Source organism: Plodia interpunctella, chromosome 27 (assembly GCF_027563975.2).
Source record: "Plodia interpunctella isolate USDA-ARS_2022_Savannah chromosome 27, ilPloInte3.2, whole genome shotgun sequence".
In the NCBI taxonomy this organism is placed as follows: domain Eukaryota; kingdom Metazoa; phylum Arthropoda; class Insecta; order Lepidoptera; family Pyralidae; genus Plodia; species Plodia interpunctella.
This window is the reverse complement of record NC_071320.1, coordinates 2342237-2359567: the sequence shown is the minus strand read 5'-3', so window position 1 is coordinate 2359567 and position 17331 is coordinate 2342237. Positions and strand designations below refer to the sequence as shown.

Genomic DNA, 17331 nt, shown 5'->3' with positions numbered 1-17331 from the left:
AAATCTTGATTTGCGTAAATTCTGAACTGTAATTGTTAATAAATCTAATAGAATTCGAAAATATTGCAGCGCTAATAAATCTCTGTATCTCCCACAAATTAGACGAAGTGATATTTTTAGCATCTGCCACGCCACACGCGAAATATTGTATAAGTAGATGATTTACATTAATGTGTGTTGATTCATCGGCTTTCGCCTGAAAAATGGCTTCCTGGCAGACTGTTATATTTTTTTGTCTTCCTAATTTAAATTAGTATGACTATTCCTTTCATTCTTGTGATTTACTGTCCTTTACTCACATGCTGCAGTAATAACAAGTTAAACATTGGCAAAGTACTGCTGTCCAATAGGCCAAACCAAATGAAGTTAAAATCTCTTGATTCTTTATGAATGGATTCGGAATGTAAATCGTCGTTCTCATAACAAACTTGATCGTTATACGGGATCCTCTTCATTCGCCTATTTTTTTTTAGACTATTATGGATTCGCATAATTGTTTTCGCATAATATGTTTTGGCATAGTACTTCTATCGCATAGTAATATTTTCGCCTACTAATTTTTAGGCACAATACTCTATTGGAATATTCTGTGTTGGAATAATTTGTTTTAGACTAATGCACATTATTCATATTATTCTTAGGACTATTCATTATTTGTCATAATTTAATTGTCATAATTGTCATTTGAATAAAACACAGTTTCAAAGTTATCATGATATATTATTATTTCAATCATTTAATATTTTACATATTATTAAATTTAAATATATATCATGCAATATATATTTATTAATATATCCATTCATTTGAGGTTTAGATTACTGGCTATGGCTTTTAGGAAATCAATTTTACTTGTATAATCATTTTTCTGACTAATAATTATGTCAATACGCTTCAGTTTATCGCTGTATTTCTTTTTTTTTTTAGGTGGTGCTATTCCGAGTTGCCTCTTTTCAATTTCTGTGATTTGGTGTGTTATCTCTTGGGTAATCTTTCTTGCTAAATAATAAAACTGGGGATGGTGTTTCCCCACGAAATGTGCGAATCGGTTATGCCATGCTTCGGCGTGATTTTGTGTCCTGGGTATATCTTCTTGGGTTAGTTGGTGTGTACTCCATATTGCCGGTGGAAATTGTGGCGGAGAAGTTGAAGTACCCCACACATAATATTGTTCAAACCACGTCGCTATTGGTTCTGGAAGAAAAAATACGTATCAAATTACACCATATACGTACGTCAAATACCTACCTACAGCACAACTTTTTAACGTTTAGGTTAGCGAGGAGCGAAGCGACGAGCGTGGTTAGGTGGACATGAACCCCCCGCACGAGCCGAGCGAGCGAAGCGAGCGTGCCGCGGCAGCGGCCGGCGAGTGCCAGAACCGACTTTAATAAGGCATTCCCAACTCGGACAAAACTAAACTATGTAGGCATACAATCATTTACCTGTTGGTGATGTTTTTGTTATTTTCCATTCGTCAAAGTATATTGGTATATCTGACTCTTCCAAAAATGCCAAAGCATACAAACATTTAATTTCCAATGCAAATGATTCATTGTTTCCATATAGTTTTTGAAGACCATTCTTTTGTATTTTGCGATAAATTATTTGACCAAGATGAAAGTTACATCCTTTTATCGTAGTATTTTCGAAAACTTGTCTGGCACACGTATGTGCAGTTTTTTCGAAGTCCATCATAATGTATTTTGGTGATAGCAGTAAATTGTTTTCCTCGCAGTATTCTACAAGTAATGTAAATAATATGCTATATGTATTTTTGTCCTTGTTGGTACATAATGCGAATACACAAGGAAATGTTTCTGAAAATATACACCCGTGTATGGTATATAGTTGTTGGAATATCTTCGGTACTACCTTAAATGTTCCATCCATAATTATGTACTTAGACTTGCATAACAACGTAATTAGTTTCTTTGATGTGAATATTATTATTCTTCTATCATTATCATACTTTTTATCTATTATTATTATATTGTTAGGGATATTATGATCTTCTGCGGTTTCTGGAATACAGTATTCTTTATTTAATTCAAAGTGTATATCTGTTGGTTCGGTTATCGAAACTGTTCGTTTTCTCTGTCTGTATATTGTTTGTTTTAAATTAACTTTATTTGGTAGATTAGCCAACACTAATGGAGTGGTCATAGATTCGCATTCTGATATAATATGTATTGGCTTCTTATCAGGATTTAATAATGCGTTTTCTTTAATTTTGTTACGGGCGCATTGAACCTACAACATGAACAATAACATTACTTAATTAGGTACATAGGATTAGGGTTAGTACGAGTATATACCGTAATAGATCGTAATTAATAGACCACTAACCTTTTCTCTTAGTGCATCAGGCTCGTGATTGTGGGTTTTTATCTGTTTGGATATGATTTCATGATTTTGTGCATCATTTAATTTGGTTATAAGTCGAACGTTGCACTTGTAATTATCGTTGCGGCGTAGTTCACACACCCAGTAGAATTTATTGTTTTCCTCCCGGTTTTTTTCGTATATGAAACCATTGTGGTTTAATTTGAAACCTCCTTTGTTTGTCCTCAATATACGCACTTGATTTTCCATTTTTAAACAATTTTTTTAGTCATACACAACAATTAATAACACTTGTCTATACTACAATTGACAACACTGTTTCATTCATTATTAATAAAAAATAATTGCATTTTACCCACATATAATAACGCCTAGCACCTGTTTAATAGCAACTTTTCAATGTGTCATTTTATGCATTGCTCATTATTTATAACAAGGATAATACTTTTATGGATTTTGGAATGATGCTTATTTATTATTATGCTTTTAACTATTTATGTTACTTGATATTAGAAGTTTCAATGGATATGGTTTTTGTATTTGTGCTTTTTGTATTTATGCTTTAAAAATTATGCCTAATGATTACAATGCGTATTGATGTTTCTGCGTAAAACTACGATGCGTAACTATATTAGGACAAATATTTATATGCAATCCAATAGATAACCTCGTTATACAAAACTGGAAACCAAATTATGCTGTAATACTCTTCGGTTCTTTATAGATAGGTAGATTCAGTTCTGGATTTAATTTTGTCGATTGAAGTATAAGGTCTCCAGTTAGGTAATTTATTATTTGAGCCATATTTCATAATTCGTTATCTAAGCGTGAGGAAACTCAAATTTATTTTTTTACACGTAAACAATTATTTTCTGTTCTCGATAGTTTTGTATCGCTGATTATAGCATAATAGGCTATTACAAGGCTGCGCGTTTATATTTTAGTGATAACTAGGTTACCTAGATGTGGGTTATCCATACCACTGTCATGTCACGCAATGCTTATTATTGATATGACATCACCTATTGTTAAATATTTTTTTTTACGCACACAAATCTTACGAATTCGGGTGAAAAAGGCTTTTCAGTGTTACGTTCAAATTTTGAAGATTTTGTTTTTTCACGCATTCTAAAATCCGCTTTCTAATGTTTAATTTGCATTCGACGTGAATTAATATGCTATCTCGACGACATTGTTACAGAGTTTGGATTGCGTCAGGTGCTAGTTACTGTGATCGATGACGTAATTAACATATAGTATTAGAGGACAAATATATATTTGTTAGACCAATTAGGTACCTATTTGGACGGACTTTGTCAATTTTAAAGAACAATGATTTTCACTTTAGGAAGTTATTTCGGAACCACGCGTGTGGATTCAAATTTCTTTAATCAACTTAGGATGATTAGGTACCTACATACCTAACTTATTGTCGTCAAAAAATTACTAATTCTCGATGTGTTCTGTTAGAAAGATAGGTAGGTAGGTATGATGGCTAGGTACCTAGTTGGGTCGTTATGAGGTAAGTGTTTGATGTGACCTCATTTCATCCGAACTAAAATTAGTAACAATTGAAGTTCGATGGATGACATGACTGATATTGTTATAGGTATATTTTAAAGTTTGCGTTTATTTAACGTTCTCCCTAATCAGAACATAAATAAATGCTGATGTAATGATATATTTTCGTGATAATAAGTAGTTAAATTACTATAACTATTTGTGCTAACTGGTAGTTACTGATAAACTACAATGTTTTTGTTATTGATATAAAATATTAGGATAGTGCCTATAGGTACATTATTGTTTATGAAATAACAATAAACTTTTATATAATGACGAAAATATATCTTCAATTATACCTACTGTTATTATTTCGCCAATGGACTAATAATCCATGTTTATTTACAAAATACAATTTGGATTTTAATATTAACTAAATACGATGAGACTAGCCTTATATCACACAAACTCGAGCTGGAACACGATTGTAAACTGTTAACTATTCAATGAACACAATACTTGTTAAGCGATTAGCACAAACTGAACGCATAATAATTTAGAATGTATGATTTGAAAGCGGCTTCCACTTACCGAATCATACATAGACGTACGGAAAACCACACAAAGTGACTGCACTCCAGTTTATCACTATTATTAGCTTCCATCAATAGCAGCTCCCATTGGATGCGAGGCCAAAGCCGAATAGAGCTCGCAACTAAAATTATTGATTTCGGTGTAACAAAACAACAAAAGATATAAAACCGACTGTAGCACCCCCGCGCGAATCGATCAGAATGATAATTGTCGCGCACAAAAGAGTACCTAGTAGTGACTCGGGTACTCACCTAGACAGTAGGAATGCACACACACACAACAACAACACAATTATGTCAACAATTCGCAAACAGTCAGTCACTGTACAGTACACGGCACTTGTGAGCACTGGTTTTCCGAATGTTTTTGTTATATTTATCGGTTAATTAGTAGGAATTAATCGCGATTTGTAGCGGAGACGCGGTCTTTTCGACGGCCGATGGCAAGATGGCTTCGCGTATGCCGCGCGGCGCCCGCCCCCCGCACCGCACATGCAATGAAAGATAGGTGGCCAACGCACGAGGCAGTCGCGGTACGATGATCGGTCCCGAGATATTTTTGATCTCCTGAATTATTTTCCAAGCTACTTACATTACATTACATTTTACAAGCAATCTTTGGTGAATTGAACGTCGAGTAGGATTTTTCTTAATTTTAGCTGTTAATATGTATGAATAATCAATAAATTAATTTTGATTCACTCTCTTAATAGAGGTCCATTGAGTTATACATTAACATTTGACTTGAATTCTGGACCCTCCTAGGCTGGTCCTGATAGATAGTCTGAAAATAGCAGAATCAACCGAAGCCGAATTCAACAACAGCAACGGTTTATATTATTGTATAAGTAAGTAGTTAATAAACATAATATGTATATGTACAAGAGTTTGTTTTTTTTTTTCTAAAAAAAGTTCCCAAATTTAAGCATAAAATGACTTACTTTCCCCGTGATCGTTCGCATCACAATCCGAAAAGAAAAAAGTAACAATTTCATTAAATTAAATAATGGGTTAGTTTAATTAAATGACTATCCGGCTCAGGACTTGTTTTGTAAATTTCTTATACGTTTTCTAAAAGTCTACAAACAGACAGATATTAATCTTAAGACATTGTAAGCACGTGAGATTTGTGAAATGTAGATGTATGAGGACTATTTATTTGTCTACGTCTCTTTCAAATAAAATGAACTCAAGACCAATCTCGAGACAAATCGTGAGACTGTTCGCCACACGGGAACCGACCCCAGTTCTTTCCCTTCACACCGCTGTGCCCGATCCCCTCCCCGCACCGTTGTCCTCTGCCTACCGACCTCTTGTATACGTACTGCTCTCTTTACAACAAAAAAACACCAATTTCCCAAATTCTCCGTGCGGACCGAAGCGCTCGTGGCAGACCTAAGATGGCCGCCGGCTTCCATTTTGATTTGATTGCAGATTACGACCGCGTCCCTCGCGCTCAAAGCCTGACCGAAGCCGCGTGTAGCGTCCAATGCTCGCTTTATACACGTATTGCACACGTTTTAAGGCTAATTTTTCCCGATCTATGCAACGGTGGTACTACCAGCAATCTAGATCCAAGCATTTGAGAGTTGTGGCGTAATGGCGCATTGATGTTGTGTGTCGCCTGTTTTGATCTGGTTATTGTATCGATTCGGCGGCCCGGCGGGGTCGAAAGAAAGTCCTCGGTCTAAATGTCCGTGTTAAAACGTAGCCCCAATGGTTTTGTCTCTCTCTCGGATCGTACCTGAGCGATATGCCAAGTAACTTTTGTTCAGAAACGACGCGATAGATACACATTTCTCATTGTCTATGCGTGCTTGCCGACTCACAGTTATGTTTCTGTCTTATTTGCATGTGTACGAGCCGTTTAAACACCACACAACGGTTTCTTTGTCACAGAAATGTATCAACAATTTAGTACTTACTTATTTTACGTAGGAATCTAAAATCGTGAAAAAACATTACGTATTAGGCTTTTAAGATAGTCTAAACAATATACAAAACTAGAGCCAAATATGTAAATCTATATCTCCATAACGAGAGTAGAATTTAAATGCGTTCGTACTTATACGTAGGTACCTATTTAAGTCTGACAGTTTATTATTTTCTACGAAAAATTCACCCCCTACCTAGTAAACACAGATGTCTGTCTGTTTAGATCTACATAATATCACAAATGATAGTACTTACCTATCTAATTATGTCCTTTTTTCTATTCATGAAAACCATAGTACGACCAAACCTATGGTTTTTATTAGAGATGAGCCGAATGTTCGTTTGACATTCGGTATTTTTTATCCGGGAAATCCTAAAAACCGGATTCAAATCGGTTCTACTATGGTTCAATAGAAAATACATGTAATAAGAGAAACTGTAAATAGTCCAGAATAAAAATAAAAAAACATTTATTATTTCGTTTTCACCTGTTTGTTTTTCACTTTGTTCAAATGTAAATGGCCTCGTGTTTGTATTATACTATGTACTTTAAGTAAATAAATGTGCCTATAATAATGGGAACCAGCTAAAGTAAAAAATTACAATACTTTTTCTGGTAGGCATGGTAACCTACTCAACTCATTACATATTATCTTGTACATATTTAAGACGCCCGAGAGATCGAAAGGTCCTATGTTTACTTCTTGTGCCACATGAGTTTGTACACCAATCTGACTCATGTATAGTAGTAGTCACCGACCACCACTTGCTTCCGGTGAAGGGAAACATCGTGAGGAAACATACACACTAGTTGATTATTAACTTGTGTGTGAAATGGAGAAGGCAATGGCAAACCACTTCATTTTAATAGTGCCAAGGAAGTTGTTGTGTGTATTTCATTCCACGTAATGACCACGACCCTCAGACATTAGGAAATACGACTATGAAAAAGGTATGTAGATAATTACTACGAGTACTTTTTGATTTGATTTTGATATGTCTTTACTCATGTTACTTAAATAAAAGTTATACAATAGATTTAAATTAAGATTTAAAATAAAATAAAACAAAGGGTGCCTGAGCTAGGAAGAAAAATCACCTGTGTTTCAGGCATTAAAAGGTAGTGATCAAAATAATTATAAACAATTAACAGAATTAAACTTACTTGTACAAATTATATATATAAAAAACATAATAATAAGTTATATTACAAAAGAAACAAGTAAAATTATTTTAAAGCTATAAGTAATTCTTCTGTTTCTTCATAGGTCATATTTAGGAGGGTTTCAAGGATTTTTTTTTCATTTTAGTACTACCTACAGAACCTACCTACCTACCTAAAGATGTCGAAAAGGAGATTATTCTCTCCACAAACAACCACACGGATCTAACAATGCACGACAATTGTTTATACTATTTGTTTATTATGAGTTTTCTGTCACATTTTTTTTATAAAACCATATGTTTAGGTATATGTATAACAAAAATCAGTAAACAAAAATATTTCCCATAAAAATCCATCAAATTAATCCAAATCACAATAACTTCAAAAATGACCAAATGACGCTTTGATTGGCATAAAAATGCTTTGTGCTTTTATGGAAAATGGCAACACGAGGTCGTTGCCCTGTCTTCAACCAGAAATAGCTGACCTCCCCCCCCTTTGTGGTACTCCTCTCCTGGACTATAGAGGGGCAGTCGGTGTTAAGAGACAGGTCTTCGTAAACTGGTTACGACACGGAAGTCAGGTTGACAGGTACGAAGATGTGGAAACCAATATTTTAAAGAAATGTTCATTGCTTATTCCGGTTGGAACTGGTTTTAAGACAAATTTTAGAGAATTTGATGCGCGATCGATCTTGTAGATAGGTATTTCAACACATCTGTGATTATCATATTACAAAGTATACAACAAAGTCGCTTCCCTCTGTCAGTCTGTCTCTATGTATGGATACATCTTTAAAACTATGCAACGGATTATGCAAGTGACTCAAGAGGTATATAACTTTTTCGTATATAAATGGATAAATGGATTTGGAGTGTTTGGTTGTTTATATATCACGATTTTGGTGAAATTCGGACACGAGGTCAAACGTAGGCTACAGTGGGCGGAGCTGCGTGCATTAGCTAGTGGGCACCAATAAAAATTTAATTCTATTTCTGTGCAAAAGTCTACGAAGTCTTTACCATAACGATATGGTTGAAGATGTATTTTTTTATACTTAAACTTCATGACCATGTCAGTTGTAGTTTTTTTAAATAAATTATTAGCGTAATTAATTAATTAATTTGAAAAAGTGTTACCCGCAAAATAATTTGCCAGCCACGGTATGTTGTCTCTTTCCCTCTCAGTGCATTTTGTGTGCATGCAATTTAATGTGCAGCTGCTGACTGTAAATATGGGGTGAGTGAAATTTTGCAAGATTTTGGGAAAAGAATAATAATATAAAATACTTCTGTATATTCATTCTTTGATCACACTCGATGAGTGTGATTATTACTGACACTGTTGTCAATTGTTAAAATTTTATTTAAGTCGCATAAAGGCACCTGGCATGAATGTTACTACTAACTACCACACACAAGTAGTCGTATGCACAGAGTAAACAGTAAACAGTGCAGGTTTCGTCGCGATATTTTCCTTCACAGAAAGCAAGTGGTGAAGTGGCCTATACAAATAAGAAACTGTGTTTATGACAAAGAATATAAGCTATCTATTTATAATCCCCAACGGGATCGATGCTGGTATCTGATTCATCTGTGCGTTGATGCATCTTCGCGGTTTCTTCCTCATCCATAGAGCGTCGGAGCCCAGAGTTCATTTCGATTTTCAGCTAATAATATTCGTCCGTTCCATCTACTTTTTATTGATGTAATTAGTTAACTATCATGTGCCAAATTTTGTCCGCAAAATCTTACAAGAGATGGACACCCTATCGTCACTGTCTGACACACGCCTCAAACGTGAAATATTTTTACTGTTAATGAGAGATTTTTTTTAAAATAGGTAACGTAGGTAAGGTAGGTAGGTAGTAAGGTAGGTTACGCAGGAAAAATTTTACGATAACATTTCAAAGAATACACAGAGTGCGATTCAGAAATATCTATTTTGAAATCAATAGACAAATAGTAGAGTACTTGTGTCAACGAAAGTTTGTCAGGTAGGTATTCAATCATGCAATTTCTACTAAACGAATATAACCTGGGACATACATAACATAGTTTTTGTCTTGAAATACCTATGTAGCATTTTTTAAATTGTCGAAATTTCAACTGGTTTATTTTGATGTAAATTGTAAAATATAACTGGAATCCTAACAGTTACAGGTATCTACGTTGAATCAGTATAAATACTGTTACATAATCTGTGGATTGGGCATAGACTACAGACCCGCAGCGCCGATTAAGTCTAACAAAGCAATCGATAGGAATAAGAGACAGCGTACCTAACGGACACGGAGCAGAGGTGAAATATATTGCCATAAATATTGATTTGAAGCGAGAGGGGCGGCTGAGGTAGGGTTGTCGACGACTCGTCTTGGCCGGGACTTCAACGCAACAAAGACTATATTTAAAGTACTGCAGGCCTACCATCAACTTTTACAAAACGATTCCAAAGCAACTCAGTTCAATTTAGGAACCTAAAATGAATCACATTCATACAAAAAATTAAGTCGATGGTGCGAATTTGCGGTGCAGTTTAGTTTAGGTCGTAAAGTGGATCGCGTTAAGACATGACGGTAAGCCCAGGGGGCTTACATTTTTGTGTGTTCCCCAATAAAACAATAAATTAAATATTGTAATTTAGGAGCGTGTTAAAATCGTATAACACTTATTTGTATAGCGGACTGTATTTGTGGTGGATAAATAAAATAAGGGAGGTCCAGATGACTGAGAAACATAAGACAACACAGATATAAGAGAGGTAATAATGTTGCATTGGCAAAAAAAACAACTACAACAAAAATAATATTTTAATTTGATGTTGCAATAGAGCATTATCTAAAAATTAAGTTTTGCAGTCACAATTATTTCAATTTCTGCTTTGTTCTATTCTGCGTTGATCCGTTGACGGACGTCATCGCAACAGAGGATGGCGGAGCTATGGGGCCGATCCCATAGTTCATACAGTCATCTGAGAGATTCTGCGCAAGTGGTTCGCTTTCTATATTCTGAAATTAGTATGGAATGTGCTAGTTAGAGGGCATAGTCAGCCTAGCCACTCATAATTTTAGTATTTCGAAATTTGAATATGGTCGTGGCTAAATTTAAAATTCATAGACAACCCTAGACCGCAGAGTTAGGCCCCGGGGATGTCACACGTCTGAGGGGCAGTGAGATGTGAGAACGAGACAGTAATAACGTCTCTATACAAGAGAGCAACACAGCTACAATTCTGTTATTTCGCCAAGATTAGTCTTTTCTGTTACATTCGTTTTCGCTCCCTTTTGTGATGGATCTCGCTTTTAATTACAACTTTAGATTGATTTATGTACCTGTTGGTGATCTTGGTACCTACCTATTTCGTTAATATATACACAAAGTGGGTAATATCTTCCCTACTAGCGTTTAACCCGGTCTTTGCAAGTGCTTTTTATGCTTATCTATAATGAATAGTCTGTGGTGACACAGGCTACAAGGATTTACGTAGGCCTACCTACCTAGGTATCAAGTGTGGTTCATTAACTACGTAAGTACATCCCACAGCATGGATGGAACTGCATTGCCATATGATGATGATAGCTTACTAAGTACTGAATCTACGAAATTTACGAATTTTTTTGACGTTTTGCGAATTCTAAGTAACACAAAGGAAGACACATGTTTGTTAGCTACTAACCTAAATGGTCTGTGGTGACTAGGTAACTGCCTAGGTATCTAACTACCTACGTAGTGAAGATTTCCAGAGATTAGTTAGAGATCGGCATGATTCAATGTAGGTAGAGATTCCAATAGATCAAGTACCTATTCAAGTCTGAGAAAACTGTAAGCCATGCCTAAGTGTTCTGAAGTGGATAGGCTATTGGGTTGTGTTCGACACTAGGTAGCTAACTTTCTATAACTACATCGACGTTGTCGACGACGGACGCTACGGCAAACAAATGAAATGTTTACTTTTGCAACGGCAAAGCTCGTAGCGACTTTTTGTATACGCAATCGTATTTCAAGGGGCTGAACCTTACGGCAAAGGCCTACATCATTATCATTAGAAAATCATAGTAACGGTTTATACAATCTAATCTCTAATTATCGCATCCACCATGCATCGAATTTAGAATACTACTCAACAAATTATGCAATAAATTCTTACCTTAGTTTCACTGCTTCTTCACTGATAAAAAAATAACTGTTATCGAAATATCAATTTAGAAGAAAGTAGAAAACAATAAAAATATGACAAAACCCGCGCGCGGGCTCTTTCTAAATCTATGGGTCGACCAGTGAAAAAAGTGTCTGAAAGAAAACACTAATAACAATCAAAAATACTGAACTAAAACTGAATGAATGAAACGGGCTAGCTGCGCCATCTCTTGTAGAACTTTTTAACAATCTCATACTTACTAATATTAGTGTAATAAATTAGATGGCGCTGTTTAAAAGTTCTGCTATTCAATAATAGGTGGCAGTGAAATAAATAACCAATTTGGTAAAAGTAAATTATGATTTACTTATCATTCATTTTTATTTAAATTATTGAATTAATTTATCCATGAATTTATATCTAATATTATTTTAAATAAATTTAATCCCTTGACTTCGACTTTGAGTTTGGCTATTCGGCAATAGATGGGGTTTATACTAAAAATTTTTTAGATATAGGTAAATTATGAATTAAAAAAATATAGACCTAATCATAAACAATAAGTTTACAATAAAAAAATAATTATAAAATAAATTAACTAATTTAATTTTCATATCCTCTACAATTGATACCTTTAAAAGTGTAAAGTAGCAGCTATCATATCTATAATTCCGTCATACATTGATTAATTTAAATTTAATGAACAAGCTGAGCAACAAACCATCCAGATCATTGACCTGGCACTCTTTCGATTTTAATTTTAATTGCCCTCATAAAACGCCATCTACAGCCGAGTGGAGCAACTAAAGTGACGTCATAACAACGTAGTCCAACTGGATCAGACAAGTTGCATGCATGGTACCGTTGGGTTCGATGACCCCCCAGGTGTTTTGTTTACGCGGGAATCCGGTAGGCGAACGATTCAAATTTGAATTTCGACTAATTATTTTTTTCACAATTTACTTCTATATTTAAATTGTTGCGAAAATTAACGGTTTCTTTGACATTGGTAGATGAATTTCTGATTTCGTAATTTTCATTGATTTATTCATTTATTTGCTCAAGTATATTACGCATTCAAGTGTACGGTAAAATGTTAAAATTAGCGGTAATTTCTATTGTAAAGATAAATCTTTTGTTTGAACTCCGGATAGCAGAAAACGAGGCTCGCTTGTCATAGGCGTGTATGAGTAGACGGTCGGATGAACTTAGAGATTTTGACAAGAGATGGATAAAAAAGAGCAGAGACAGGGATACATGGAAAGAGAGAGGCGAAGCTTATGCCCAGCATTGGGATATGCATGTTATAACTATTTAATAGATCAGACTTAACTTTACAATTAAGTCAATGACAAAAAATCTTAAACACTATATAATCCTCTAACTAACAAGTAAGTATACCTTTCAATTACATGTCAAAATGATTTATAAAAACAGGGAAGAATCCTACTAGTATTATAAATTTGAAAGTTCATGAGGATGTATGTGTGTGTGTTTGTTACTTTTTAATGCAAAATCTACTGGATCCATTGTTTTGAATTTTGGTACACGGGTAGAATATACATATAGGGCACTTTTTATCCCGAAGTTTCCACGGGAGCGAAGTCCCGGGGCGCGGCTAGTGCCCTATATTTTTTTACACAGAACTAGCCGCGCACCAGGGCCCCGATCCATGAATATTCCGGGATAAAAAGTACCCCAGCAATTGCAAATAGCGTATGGGCGTGGTAGCTACTACCCCACGGAGGCCGTCTCTCTGTCATTGACCAACGCAGAACAACGCAGAAATTGTATGAAGTTTTGATGTACGTCAATGCACGTCAGTGTCAAAGTCAAAGTCTATAGAAAACAACGGTGCGACGTCGCAACGGAGCGCGACTGAGCAATGAGGCATGGCTCAAAGAATTAAGCGGGCATCATACACTGGTTGGATGTATATGAATAAGCATATGGTATACTAGAGGCCCGTCCCGGGTCCGCTCGGGTAAAACCACAATAAAAAAGGTAGCATATGTTATTATTATATGTTATATGTTAGCCTGACGGTTTCGTCTGTCTCCGTGCCAAATTTCACACTGTCGGCGAACTCAGACACATTACTTAGTTAGTATGGGTGCTTTTATTTATTGCAATGAAAAACCAGCAATGTATACCGACTCCGCCAAAGTTTGGCGAACTGTTCGACGACAGTGTGGAGCCGGCATAATATTTTAAGAATCTACTATTTTGAGAATCTCATAATAATCGCTGTGAGGTCTGGTCTTTGGAAAGGATGTACTTACATGTGAATATGTATTGGTCAGTTTTTGTTGTGTAGTGTGTGGTCCCACCCTATAATAGGACCACGTTCACGTCGTATCAGGCTAGCTTTGGCAGTTGATAGGCAAAAATAACTAAGTATCACAAAGAGAGTTGACGGTCCCAAAATCACAGCTGAATCTTGAAAATTTTTAAGTTTAGTTTTATATCCCAGGATTCGCGGTTTCATTGCCTCGAATGTGAACATTCACATTCACATTACAAAAATAATTTACTTTTTCATATAAAACTAAAAACTACTTAAGAATGTTCTGGTTGACACCATATAAAATGTTTAGTTTATAATAAATAAATAAATAAATAAATAAATATTTTAGGACGAATCACACAGATTGAGCTAGCCCTAAAGTAAGTTCGAGACTTGTGTTATGGGATACTAACTCAACGATACTATATTTTATAACAAATACATATATAGATAAACATCCAAGACCCGGGCCAATCAGAAAAAGATCATTTTCCATCATGACCCGACCGGGGATCCGAGGTCGTTTTAGTAATAGTTAATAGTTTTAATAAGTTTTAATAATTTATGCTTCTATTTTAAATTTTCTTTTTTCTTTGCAACTTTCTTAGAATGGCAATTATTTAACATCAAATTCATTGAACTCCAATCAATCCAGCACCAGAGACCGGAGATCCAACCAACCGGCCTTTGCACCGTTACCACTCGAATCACGAAAAAAATTACAGTTAGTCCGGGAGACTGCGGCTGTGGCGCGCGGCGAAAAAACCAAACGCTATCACTGAGTCACGTCACTAGCACGTATCCCCGGGTACCGAAAGCGCGGGAAATCTGACATTGACAGCTGAGAGCCCGAATTCGAAATTCAAAAGTGAAGTGGTTGTGTATTGTGTGAATATGGAAAAAGGATAATTCCAGCCAGTGTTTTGTGACTGTTTTGTTCTGTTGGTGTCCGAAGGATTTTTCAAAATGCCTAGCACTATACGAGGTGAGTTTGAAATTTGTTTAATTTAAGGGGAAGTTTCTTTAATGAAACTTGAATTTTTTAATAGAATTTTACTAAAACTGAAAATGACGTTAGACTGACGTTATTTTATGAACAAATAATAATAATTACTCTTTCTCATGTGAGCGTTCTTTGGTTACTTCCTCAGCCGCATATCAGCTCAGGGTTGTCTAAATAACACTACATTCTGTACTTTGAACAAAATCAAAATAAAAGTTATGAGTGAAGAAAATACGCGTTAAAAATATGTTTTAAAGTTTTGAAACAAATCATTTTATATTGTATTTTCACAGAATTTGAACCAATTAAGGGCCGTGACAGGCGCTGCAATGAGAGAAGGGCCATTATACTAGAAAAATAATAATATACTTGCATGCTTTAATATTTTTTCTTGATAAGTTTGTTAGGATGCGCTCCAAACGAGACAACTCCCCAAATGTTGGTGTACGGACTACATACAGGCTTGGAAAATAATCTTCGTCACCATCAATCAATTTAAGAGCGAGGTTCTTGTCGATGGAATATTTTCCATTCTACTCTGTTTCCTACATTTCTCATTCGATAATATTACATAAGTCCTGATCTTCATCAGCCATTGAACAGTCCCTACAACTGCTGGGGCACAGCCTATATATACTATTATTATAAAGACGCAAGCGTTTGTGAATTTGTATATTTGAAGCGATCTCGGAAACTATCGAACCGACTTCAAAAAATATTTCACCATTAGAAAGGTACATTATCCAAGATTGCTATAGGCTATATTTGAAATCAAATTCCCACGGGAGCGAAGTCCCGGGCAATATCTAGTGAATGTATAAGGAGAATGGTACCCATGCTGGCCCAATGCGGAATAGTGGATTAAAATGCATATTATCAAACACAATAATTTAAATGTCATATATTTATTAGGTGATTTACTAATGTTAGGAATGCTTTTTGGTTCCGAAATTGTGACGACATAGGACATCGTTGTCATACAAGCTCCAAATAAACTGTTGTTTTGGACATTATAAAAAGTGTCTGGTTTGACTTGTTGTAAACTACCCATTTTAATGTACGAGATACAATAATTGTAAAGGATAATTGTATATTCAATGTTACATATATATCTCGATACTTTCTTCTATATATATCTCGATTATAAAATAACTGAGATGGTAAGGAAAATTTTGTTAATTTAAAAAAAGTTCTATTACGGTATACAACGACAGAATGAAATGCCGAGAGGCACGCCTATAAACCTCTTAGCGAAGATGAAGTGAATACGGTGACTGTTAAGTCACTTTTGCTAGTTCATTCGCCTTTTGGCACCGTTAAATTAAACTGGTAGCCGGTGGCTCTCAGTTAATATACTTGGTGGAAGCGAAGTTTATACTTATCTTGTAAAATTTTATAAATTTATTATAATATAAACTAATATTTATCAAATTAAACGGCGAGATAGAAAATAAAAACGTGCTCTGAAAAAACAAATATTTTGAAAAAAGAAATAAAGAAAAAAAAATTGACAAAAACAAAAGAAAAAAATTATGAAAATAATAAAAACTGGATGGAGAAACGAGAACATAGAGTTGCTCTGTCTGCTGCGTCTATCTGCCCGTTCGCAATAATATCCAAAACTGCTGCACGAATTTTCATGCGGTTTTCACTAATACATAGTGTGGTTCCGAAGGAAGGTTTAAGTGTGTACTTTATTGTTTTTACCTGAGCGAAGCCGGGACGAGCCGCTAGTTACAAATAAAAGAAGAGAATAGAAACACCCATACATTATTCTTGCAACCTGTTGCATAGCCCACTGTTTGTCTGGACAAATAATAAAAGGCATATGAATAAAACCAAACACTCTTAATGTCGTTTTAATTCATAACTTTTATAATTACACGATTTATTATTTTTTTGATTTGATTAAAGTTAGAATTGCTTTTCAACTCTAAAGTTGTGACGTCACAGGATGTCACTGTCATACACGCTACATATAATTTGTTGTTTTTGATATTAGAAAAAGTATCTGATTTGACTAGTCGGAAAATAGCTAACGGTCAAGTGAGAGCTGAACTTGCGCACAGAGGGTTTCATGAATTTTTTGTTGACTTTTATCTTTAATTATAATTAAATAAAAGCAATAACAGTTTTGCTGATTTTGATAATGGTTGTGTTCGTTTTATTGTTGATCCATCGTTGCCAGACATGTCTACGACCTAACCTAGCCTAGCTAGGTCGTGAATGTAGGTTTTATCAACTACGTGATTGTTTTCAAAAGCAGACATTATAGTTTACGGTACTTGAGCTTGGGTATTTGAAAGATTACAAAGTAAAAGTCCGATTATTTATTTAAATATTATTGCATAAAATACAATGC

General features: G+C 35.1%; 3 protein-coding genes across 17 annotated transcripts in view; 1 reads left to right on the top strand and 2 right to left on the bottom strand.

Moving 5' to 3' along the window:
- Window positions 1-4940, bottom strand: part of tou (toutatis) — a 76512-nt gene extending 71572 nt beyond the window's left edge. For 6 of the 15 annotated variants that reach the window (XM_053765178.2, XM_053765179.2, XM_053765177.2 and 3 more), the window contains exon 1: window positions 4695-4934. The gene's annotated coding sequence lies outside the window, so the exon portion shown is untranslated. Of the gene's footprint in view, window positions 1-4440; window positions 4565-4694 lie in introns of all 15 variants that reach the window. The other 9 variants (XM_053765175.2, XM_053765176.2, XM_053765174.2 and 6 more) reach the window with 5 other exon arrangements.
- On the bottom strand, window positions 706-3010 carry LOC128681364 (uncharacterized). The gene is made up of 3 exons (XM_053765184.2): window positions 2350-3010; window positions 1446-2253; window positions 706-1194 (listed from the first exon to the last, which is right to left on the bottom strand). Exons 1-3 carry the CDS (start codon window positions 2593-2595, stop codon window positions 803-805), a joined length of 1446 nt encoding a protein of 481 aa, XP_053621159.1. The 5' UTR covers window positions 2596-3010; the 3' UTR covers window positions 706-802.
- A 9804-nt stretch (window positions 4941-14744) lies between the features above and the next one.
- The window catches only part of Hr3 (Hormone receptor 3), a 114574-nt gene continuing 111987 nt past the window's right edge, over window positions 14745-17331 (top strand). The window contains exon 1 of the mRNA XM_053765105.2: window positions 14745-14951. Within this exon, the coding sequence (XP_053621080.1) occupies window positions 14933-14951 (19 nt within the window). The 5' untranslated portion in view covers window positions 14745-14932. The remainder of the gene's footprint in view (window positions 14952-17331) is intronic.

Excerpts from the sequence above, each read along its gene's own strand:
- LOC128681364 (XM_053765184.2), bottom strand. The coding sequence starts at position 2,595 with ATGGAAAATCAAGTGCGTATATTGAGGACAAACAAAGGAGGTTTCAAA. Across the intron at positions 2,254-2,349 it reads CTGATGCACTAAGAGAAAAG|GTTCAATGCGCCCGTAACAA; the intron begins GTTAGTGGTCTA and ends TTCATGTTGTAG. Across the intron at positions 1,195-1,445 it reads AACAAAAACATCACCAACAG|AACCAATAGCGACGTGGTTT; the intron begins GTAAATGATTGT and ends TTTTTCTTCCAG.